At 51.4% G+C, this 10,373-nt stretch overlaps 1 protein-coding gene across 1 annotated transcript in view; it reads right to left on the bottom strand.

Moving 5' to 3' along the window:
• Calb2 (calbindin 2) overlaps nucleotides 1–10,367 on the bottom strand; it is a 28,644-nt gene extending 18,277 nt beyond the window's left edge. Inside the window, exon 1 of the mRNA XM_010644453.2 lies at nucleotides 10,221–10,367. Within this exon, the coding sequence (XP_010642755.1) occupies nucleotides 10,221–10,314 (94 nt within the window). The 5' untranslated portion in view covers nucleotides 10,315–10,367. The remainder of the gene's footprint in view (nucleotides 1–10,220) is intronic.
• Nucleotides 10,368–10,373: the final 6 nt, after the last annotated feature.

The raw sequence follows: 10,373 nt of genomic DNA on the forward strand, positions 1-10,373 counted from the left end.
GGGGGGGGGGGGGGGGTCAGCGAGGCGGAAGCCAAAGGGTCTGGTTCCCCATCCAGGCTGGGCAGACGTGAGTGAGCGTGTGTACATCTGTTTCCGGAGTGTAGTAGGAGGTGGGGGAAAGAAATTGGAAAGAGCACAGCGCCACAGAACAACAGGGCAACTTTTAAAGAGCAGACTCCGCTCAGCTCTGAATAGCGCCCCCCGACTGCCGGTTTTGTCCTAGCGCCGGGTGCACTGCCATTCTTCTCCAGGGCCTTAGCCACCGTTAAGGGGTGCAGCAAAATGACTGGCCCTTCTTGTTAAGGCCCCGAAGCCTGGCTCTTTCCCTACCTCTCTCACATCTGGAATATGGGCATCAGCTCTCTGAACCTCAGCTTCTTCACCTATAAAATGGGGACAATGATTGTGTCTATCCCTTGGCTGCTGTGAAGATTCAATGACATTATAATAATATATCGGCTATACTGGTTTATAGTGACCTCAAAAACGCCAGTGGGTCAGGCATAGTGGCATATATAATCTCAGCTGCTTCGGAGGCCGAGACAAGAAGATCACAAGTTGGAGGCCAGCCTGGGCAACTTACTGAGATCCTGTCTCAAAATAAAATTTTAAAAGGGCCGAGAGTGCAGCTTAGTGGTGGAAACCCCCACATTTAATCCCCAGTACCACAATATAAAAAAGAAAGCAAAAAGAAAAGAAAAACTAAATAAAAACAAGTCAAGGTCATGACCATTTCTGCCTACTGCCAAGCGTGGGGACACCTTGGCCTTGGGCTACTTAATTTAGGCTGGGAAGGTTGGTGGAGGAGGAAAAGGAGAACACAGCAGGGAAGGCCGGCACTGAGCCATGTACAATTTGAACCCAAAAAAGAAAAGTAGAAAAGCACAGACCTACAGAAGCCACCTTTTCTGGAACTTACAAGGAATACGTTTTATTTTTACTTTGTCTTATTTGAAGGTTTGAAGGTGGGCTAGCAACCTCAAGAACTCAAACAGCCAGGACCTCACTGCTGCCCAAGGCGTAGAAAACTTCTGAGCATCAACAGCCCTGTTATGGTTGGAACATCTCTCTTTTCATTGTACGGGGGATTGAACTCTGGACCTTGTGTTTGCGAGGCAGGTGGCGGAACCACTGAGCTAAATCCCCAGCCTGGAACATCTTTCATTTTTAAAGCACTTTTTGCCTCTTTCTTTGCTCCAGCAGATAATTTTATTTTGAGAAAGGATTTCACTAAGTTGCTAAACTGCCCAGCCTAGGCTCAGACCTTCAGTCCTCCTGCCTCAGCTCCCCTAGAGTCCTGAGATTACCAGTGTGCACCACCCTGCCCACCTCGCAGATAATTTGAGGCCTCACGATGTGTAAGGCCTGCGTGGGTTACGACAGGGATGATGATGCTGGACAAAATGTAGCCCTGCCTTCTGAGTGTCCGCAATCCTTTCCCACCCACAGGATCACCATATGGCAGGGTAGGATCCTTTTCTGGGGACAGAAGAAACTGAGGTTCAGAGGCAAGCAACTTGGTCAGCACACGCAGTGAGGCAGGATGGGAAGTGCAGGGTCCTAATTCCTGACGCAGGTTTTCTTCATTCACTCATTCAACACCGGCCATCTCATGTCAACATCTGCCTCATTCAACTCATTCATTCTGTGTGTGCTGCGTTCTAGGCACCGGGGCACAGAGCAAGCCACACAGCATCCAGTGATGTTGTGTCTCTCATGGGTGGATCTGGGGGTGGATAACCAGCAAGGAAAGGCACTTACGCACGGTACTGCCAGTGGCAAGGGAGGAACCCTAATGTGATAGGAGTAGAGGCAAGTTCCAGGCCTCTGGGGCTGGCCAGGCAAGGCAGCTGCAGGCACAGGAGAGGGAAGGGGAAAGGGAGGAGCAGAAATAGAGGCAAGGAGAGAGGGTGGGGTTGGGATGGAGGCACTTCAGAAAGAAGCCTTCTCTGAGTGTGGTGGGCAGCAGCAGGAGGTTCCAAGCCACGCGAAGATAGAAATATGGCCCAGGACAGCAAACCTTTTTGTTTTTAACTGAACAACTTGGTGCTGGTGCTCAGGACGCTGGAACCAAGATTAGCTGTGGCCTGTCCCTCCAGAGCTTGGGTGGACTGCTGGAGGGGGCAGCCAGACAAGCAGTGGAAGCCAGGGAGTAAGAAGCAAGGAGGACAGGCAGTCAGGGCCCATGGGGTGTCCCTTCTACTGGGGGCACAAAGTCTGCCCTGCGTAGGTTTCCCTCAGGGCAGCTCTCCTTGATTGCCTAGAAGGCCCTATTATAGGAGGATGGGGTATAGGAAGGGTTGGCCACGTCCTTCCAGGAAGGACATCATCCCTGGGCCCGGGGTTTACTTCTTCTGTGACACTCTTATGGGGGTAGGGGGACTGGCCACTAAGGAAATCTCATGCGGATGGGCATCCATAAGGAAGTGGTTACCGTGGTAACCATCACTTCTAAGCTTATCCAGCTACATCCAATAAGCACGAGGGAGAGGGGGGCTGGATGGGAGCCACAGACCCTGCACCCCTCCTGAGCCTACTCTTCCTTCCATTCTTCAATGCCACATCCTCAGTTCCCCCAAATTTAAAGGGAGACATTTCTTTTAACGTTGAGCAGTCACTGGGAAAGCATCAACTGGAAGATGCTCTATGCAAAGGGCTGCTTGTCTCTCCCAGATGTTTGTATGAACAGATTTCCTAAGAGTTGAGCAGGCCTGGGTAGGGGGAGGTGGAATCCTACCATCAGCTCTATGACTGTGAGCTGTTGAGCAAGTCAATCCCTCCAAGCCTTAGTTTCTTCGTCTCTAAAGTGGACAAATCCAATCATGCCCTCTCCACTTTACAGAGATATTGTGGGAGCCAGACAAGGTCACGCTGTGAAAGGATTCTGGAAAATGCAAAATCTGACATAAATGGAAGGTGTCATTTTTACAGTGTCTCCTCTTATAATCCTCTCAGTCAATCCATGGCTGAAAGCCCTTCAGCCCTTAGGATGCCAGCACTACTGCTCTCTCTTGAGCCCCACTTTCTCTCCCAGAGTCAGTCGGGAGCTTTTACACCGCCATTGCTGGCCCCCATCCTTGCTGCTTTACCTGGTGAGGTGAGGGTGTATCCAAGCTCTCCAGGTGACTCTAATATGCACTCAAGGTGATGCACTGCGGCAGAGCGGCATGACTCAAACTCTGAGGTATGTAAAAATTACCTGGGAAGCTCATTAAAATGAGGATTATAATTTGGTAGCTTTAGAGCTTCTTTTCAAATGTGGTCTGTGGGCCAGTCACAGCAGAATTGCTGAGAGCTTGTTAGAGCTCCAGCCCTCTCCCCGGCCTTCTGAACTGGACTCTGTAATCTGTCGTATTACACAGCCCAGGTGATTCTTCGACCTGCAAATGTCTGAGATGCACTGACTTAGTGGCTTTCATATCGTGGTCTGTACCCAACCTCTGGAGGTCTCTTGGGTGCTTGTTAGAAATGCAAATTCTCAGGCCCTGCCTTGGGACTCCTGAATCCTTCTGGGGGTGTGGCCCAGAGCCCTGTGTTTTCATAAGTCTTCCAGCAGGCTCGGGTTTGAGAAGCAGTGGCCCTGGATGTCAGGCCACTCAGCGGTGGTGGGTCGCGTGTAACTCACCAGTCTGCGAGGTACTCCATGATACATAGGGTAGGATAGAGAGGTAGAAAGAAGAACTCACTAGGTTTCGTTGTTAAACTTCAACAGAAAACACCTGTGAGGCCAGGCCACCTGGCTCTGTCTGGAGCTCACATTTACTGAAAGGCACAGAGACCTCTAACCTGCAGCCGAACACTCTCAGGGACAGTCTAATCCTGGCTAGGCCACAATATTAGTATTACTTTTGCGTAGGAGACACACGTGCAAAGAGCTTTCCTCTTCTGATCTCCGTGACTCTGCCAGGTAAACAGACAGATGTTAGCCCCACTTTAAGGAGACTTGGAGTGGGTAGGAAACTCAATTTCATGGCTAACAGAGGTTCCAGACTAGCCTAGTTTCCTTCTTTTCATCCCAGGGACATTGCTTGGGTTTCTTTCTCTGTCAGTCATATGTGTACACACACACACACACACACACACACACACACACACACGCACGCACGCACCTCCCAGTGGCTCCCAGAAAACAGAATAAGCCCCAGAATAACTACGGGGTGAAAGTTTGGGCATTGTAATTGCAATCTGTTTCTGGGCTGTGCTGCCTCAGGAACGTGGCTCTGGAGCCCAGCTGGATCCCCTTAACCTGTGGACAGCTGGCAGCTGAACACTGGGCTGAGTCCCAGGAGTGGAGGAGGCCAGAAGGATGGGGCAGATTGGGCCAGAGGGGAGACAGCAGAGAGCCAAAGAAGAGGGGGACGAGGCCAGAGCTGGAGGCCCCAGGTAGGGCTGGCTCAACAGAGGAAGGCATGATGCAATCGGCCCGGGAGACACCAGCCGGGCCACACTGGAGATCACGGTTCTTGAAGAGCCTGTGCCTTGTGTCTGCTCTATTAATTCTGGCACCCTAGGGATAGGAGAAGATTTCCCCAAGGGTCGCCTGAGCCCTGGCAACCTCCCCGGGGAGTGAATAAAAGTGCTCAAGACTGGAGGCAGATAAACAAGATGGGCAGGGCAGGACAGCAGAGCTCAGGGTTGGTGGCTGCCCAGGCAAGGCAGGCTGGAGCACCTTGTTTGTGAAAATCTGTCCCCTTGGCTGTACCCCTGGGGAGCCCCTACTCTTCACAGCCCCAGGGCCTCCCTCTGGCTGGTGTAATAATACTCCAAGAGGCCACCTGGGGCTGAGTGGGCACACCGTGGTCACAGTACAAGGGCTGATCAAAATATATGGCGAATATTTACATTTTAAAAAGTCTATTACAGTGAAAGACGCATGGCCATCAACCCCTCTCAGGATACTCCCCCTTCAAACACACTTAACCCATGGTTTTTGCCACTTTCCAAAGCAGGCCTGGAAGTCCTCTTTTGTGTCTTCAGAAAGTGTGATCAAAAATATAGTGAATGCTATTGTGTCAAGTGCCATCCAACAGGAAGGCAGGCTTGTGAAAACGTGACAGCGGGTCCTCGTCCTACCTTGTTCTCCGGACCTGGCACCGTGTAACTTCAGGCTCTTCCCTACAGTCAAAATGACCATGAAAGTAAACGCTTTGAATTGCTTCAGGACATCAAGGCAGACACGACACCCCCCACGAAGACTCCAGAGCTACTTTGAAAAGAAGCAGGAAAACGTGTGTTTGAAGTGAGGTGAATTAATGGCCATATGTCTTTTATTGTAATAAATTTTAAAAATTTAACAATGGACTGTAGCTTTCATCACACTGAAGGACACTGTCAGGGAAGCAACTGGGCAGGGGAGAGACGGGGAGAGGGGTTATGGGAATGTATTTCCAGGGCCCGTGGAGGCAGGGTGGGCAGGAGGCTTTCCCAAAGAGCCTCCAATCCTGGCATCGTGTCCACACGAGGTGTCTACAGATCCCCAGAGATTCATAAGCAAATTGAGAAGAAAGCTGTGCTCGGGTGACTTTAACCTTAGTCCCCAGCCCTAGACCCTGCCAACTTCATAGGCTAAGACCCAACCATTTTTATAAATCCCGTTACTGCCTTCTGAACAGCACTGGTATATTGCCTTGTAAATGTTGTAGTGCTTATGCCAATTCTTAATATCGTTGACAGATCTCGTAACACAGTTTTGGCAAGCCTTCCCTCTTCCATGCGTCTTAGTCTGTGGTGTTCCAACACCTGTTGCCTAGGCCTCTCACCGCCTCTGAGAGGCGCTGTGGTTCTAGCTTTCCTCCCCTGGACCCAGCAGGGACAAAAAGTTAGCAGTGATCAGCATTCTAGGGGCACCCACTTCTAGATGGTGTCTCTTGGTGGTGTGTGGGTTTGGGGGACACTTCTGTTAGGACCACTGGGTTTAGGAGGCAAAGGAGAGAGAACTGAGTAGAGCTCTTGCCAGTCCTGTGTGGTCCTTCTTTCAGTCTTTCGGTCTTCGAGTGCAGGGGACCTCAGAGGCCCACACAGATAGGGAACAAGGCTCTGTCCCTGTGGGAGACCTTTAACCCCCTTGCCTCACCAGGGCCATATGGAGGTGGATAAAGCCCAGAAGTGTATGGGCTTCTGGAGAGGATATGTGCATTTTTTTGGAGGGGAGAGGAAAGTATCCATTAAATTATTTTCTTAGTTTTGACACAAGAAAACATGCTCTTGTAAAAATTTCAAGTGCTACAGAAACTTAGAAAATAAGAGTGTTTATTTTTAATTTTACCTCAACTACTCTTCAGAGAGAACCATTATTACTTGGCAGTGTTTTTCCAAATGTTCTCCAATGTCCAAATGTCATTAATTATAAAAATGGGCTTATGACAGTGTTCTGCTACAGTTTTTAAAAGTTACACATCTTGGACATTTTTGTCTCTCCACATGAAAGCTCCACTCAACTCTTATTGGTTGTTTTTGTTTTGTTTTTTGTTTTTTTGTTTTTTTGTACTGGGGATTGAACTCGGGTCCTTGCGCTTGCAAGGCAGGCCACCGAACTGCTGAGCTAAATCCCCGGCCTCTTATTGGTTGTTTAATACTCCACTCTAGAGGTTACTGTTGTTTATTTTTTGGTTCCCTGATGAAACACATTCCCTCTTCTCCCAGTTTTCAGTATTTCAAAGAACCTTTTAATAGGCTCCCTCAGACATATACCTTTTTGCATGTATAGAACAGATATTTTAACCATGGAGAATAGATGCTTGGATGGATTCTTTACTTGGTCCCATGGGTGTCTGCTTGCCTCTGGAAGAGGAACCATTTTCTCCCCGTACTCTTATAGCTTCCAGAGGGGTAGCAAAAACCGAGGCATTGGACCGGGGATTTAGCTCAATGGTTCTGCCTCGCAAGCTCAAGGACCGAGCCGAGTTCAATTCCCGATACAAAAAAACACAAAACAAAACAAAACAAAAATGAGGCATTTCTTTTGTGAGCCACGAGCTGGCTCCTCATGGGTCATCAGTGGAGTTGGAGCATGGTAGCTTCTGTTAGAATAACACGGGAAAGCACATAAACTCTGACCCTGATGTTGCTCAGCTGCCTGGGTCTTTCAGAGTAAGAAATCTTGACAAAGAAGTGACCAAGAAGCAGTAGAACAAGAGCCTCAAACATGCAAAGGTCACTCAGAACATGGGGTGACATATGGAAGAACCCCAGACCCCATGTTGGTCATAGGGTGGCTTGACTGCCATCTTCCTGGCCCCTGCTGTTGCCTCTGAGAGACATCTGAATGTCCCAGTGTCTGGCTTTAGCGACCACAGAGGAAGAGTCTGGGTGGTGCAAGGGACCAGGAGAACAGAACTCTAGCCCCTCCCGCTTTCCTGTGTGATCTTGTGTGAAGAAGTCATCTCTTTGTGCCCCAATTCCCCTCTCTCCAAATACTTTCTCTTTCCTTTCTCCTCTCCAAGGCTAAAGGTAATTTTGAAAACAATCTCTCTGGTCAGGGGCACTAGGATGCCACCTCTTTTCCCTGTTTGGAATGGGCTGAGCAAGGATCAACACCTCCCATCACCATCCTTTCTCTCCCTGGGACCCAGCTTTTCTCTAAGGTCTTCTTTTGTCTGTTTCATACGAGAGTCTGGAGGGGTTGAGGAGGCAGCTCCTTCTCCCCAGTGGCCGTGGTTAACTCGGCTCTGGAGCTCACTCCAGGGACCTGGTGAGCTGTGAGGGAGTGCCCCACCCCCCAGAGGTCTTTAAGGTAGTGAGCACCAAGACTCTTCAGGGAAGAAACCCTAAGTTGCAAACAGAAGCCAGGGTTGGTCAGAGGGAGGCCCAGGCACAGCTGGGAACACCTCAGGTGGTAGGGTGTTGGCCTTACTTGCAGCTTTGGGATGTGCAGGAGGGGAAGGTGAGGCACAGAGGATGTCAGGACCAAGGTGCACAGCAAGGTGGCCCCAAACCCTCATCTGGATACTGTAGTGGAATGACAGTTGGCCGTATACACATTTTCCAGGCCATCAGGCTTCCGTCTCCAGCCTGGACTCCTCTGCCTTTCTTCTCTGATAAGTCCAGGGCCTCACCCTGGGACTTCCCTGAGGCTGTGACCCAAGACAGCAATGAGAAGTCTAGTGGTGAGGAAGCAAGCAGCGAGCATGAGCTCCCTTTACACCGGGGTGCGGGGGGGGGGGGGAGAACCGGGGCCTCGGGGGGGGGGGGGGGAAGGCACCTGGGCTCTGGGCGGTCCTTCAAAACTCTAGGGTCTCAAGGACCTCCTTCTGGGATAAAAAGAAGTGTTCACTGGCCCCAAGGCTGGGTCACAGGCTCTTCTGCGGAGGGAGACTCGTACCTGCCATCACGGAAAAATCCCCTCTTCCAAGCCCAGCAAGTGTTCTGAAAATCAAGTGGGGAAATGAGCACTGGCCAGGAATCAGCATCACCGCTAATCAGCAGCACAACCTTGGACAAGTCATTCCTTGCATCTGTTTCCTTATCCGCACAGGGGGAATCTGCCCAGGAGCCTCGAAGCGCAGGACAAGAAGGTGTGACTGTTTTGAAAATTACATCTCATGTTGCAAGGATGCACATGATTATCCAGAGGGTTCCTGGATGCCCTCATGCCAAAGGGGGAAAGCAGGATTGTGGAGTCCTGTTTCTAGCTGACTCATCTCGCAGGAGGCCAGTGGTATAACCTTGGCCACTTGGTAACTTTCCTTGAAGCCTGCAAGTCTCTGGTGCAGATAAACTGGCAGTAGCATTCTGAGGGAATGGCATGTCATGTGGGATACTAAGAGGCTGCAATCCTGCTAGATCCCATTGCACCAAGGGAGCTTTGTGCCAAGAGCTGGGGAGTTTTTTGGTCCCCTTTTAGTCCCATATTTCAGATCTCACAATCTACCCACCTCCTCCTGTAATTCAGAGGCAGGAGCGTGGTCCTAACCCAGGTAACCAGAAGCCCAGTCCTCTGCCCTCCAGCTCTCTCAGTTGCCTCCAAGGAAACGCAGGTTCACCAGTGAGCGTCCCCAGACATTAACCCCCACTTCTCCACGGCAGTCCGAGCAGAGCATCTCTGTTCAGCCACCTCCACACCCTGACGAAGTGAGGCTGGGAGGAAGGAGGAACCCGGTAAACCATCATAAGAGCCTCTATTCTCCATCACTCTGGCTCTCAGCTCCAGGATAAACACCCCGATCCACCACCCTGCTGCCGAGGGGGTCTGAGACCCATACGCCAGGACGTTTGGGATGCCTACCTCAGCCAGGACCTTGGAGAGAGAAATTACATTGCTTTTTTTTTTATGATGGAGAGAAAGTCTCCAGTGATATAGGAAGGCTCAATGGGGGGGGGGTCCCCTTTATGCGCAGGTGCTGGGTGCAACATCCCGGGGCCATTTCTTCTCACCCTCATCTCTTGGCTTGGTCACAATCAAGACCACACTGAACAAAGTACTGGTCACTGCAGCATTTAAGATCGTTTCTTCCCTCTATCCAGAGACAGAGTCACCCAAAGCACCCAGGATTATCACCAGGAGGGAGCAGGTCCAGGGCTAGCACCCTACCACACCCACTGCTGCCACGCTTAGAAAACCCACTGCCCATGGGGTTGGGGGCTGGACAAAGCAAGTCCAAGGGGTGCCCAGTGCCATTCTCCACAGCTGCCCCTAGCCAGCCAGACTGGGGGAGGGCAGGGGTCCCCTTCAGGCTGCCCAGCTTGCCGTAAGCTCCAGAATGGTCTTCAAGAAAGGAGACATCAGGGTCGAGATGAATGGGCTTCTTTTTTGTGTTTGTTTTTTTTGTACCGGGGATCGAACTCCGGTCCTTGAGCTTGCGAGGCAGGCAGCGGAACCACTGAGCTAAATCCCCGGCCCTGAGTGGGCTTCTGAGACCTGTGGCTGCAGCAGCAGCAAGCTCGAAGTTACCCAAGGGAAAGGTGGAGAGGATGGCGGGAGGAGCCGAGACGACCCTTGCCCTGCCCAGGCCTCCTCTCCAGGGACGCCCCTACTTGCTCAGATTGATAAAGCAAATGCTGGTGGCTTCTGTGCGCGCCGTGGCAGGAGAGAAAAGTTACTGACACTTGTCTCCAGGGCCGCTGATGTCTCCCAAACTCGAGATCGCGACCCCAGCGAGCTCTCCGACCAGAACGCTCCCTGGGGCAAACGCACACCCGCCTGCCCTGAGACGTCCCCTCTGTCCCCCCAACCGCAGGTCCCCTGAGGGCCCCTGGGCTCAGAAGTTGGGAGCGTTACTGACCGTCTGCGTCAAAGTGCTTCCAGATTTCCAGGAACTGGGACGCCGTCAGCTCGGCCAGGTGCAGGTAAGGGGGCTGCTGCTGCGAGCCAGCCATGGCGAGCCTCTCGGAGACCTCAGCCAGCACAGCGCTGTCGCTTGACGCCGCTCAGCTGT

Source organism: Fukomys damarensis, unplaced genomic scaffold (genome assembly GCF_012274545.1).
Source record: "Fukomys damarensis isolate Sample0158 unplaced genomic scaffold, DMR_v1.0_HiC HiC_scaffold_32, whole genome shotgun sequence".
In the NCBI taxonomy this organism is placed as follows: domain Eukaryota; kingdom Metazoa; phylum Chordata; class Mammalia; order Rodentia; family Bathyergidae; genus Fukomys; species Fukomys damarensis.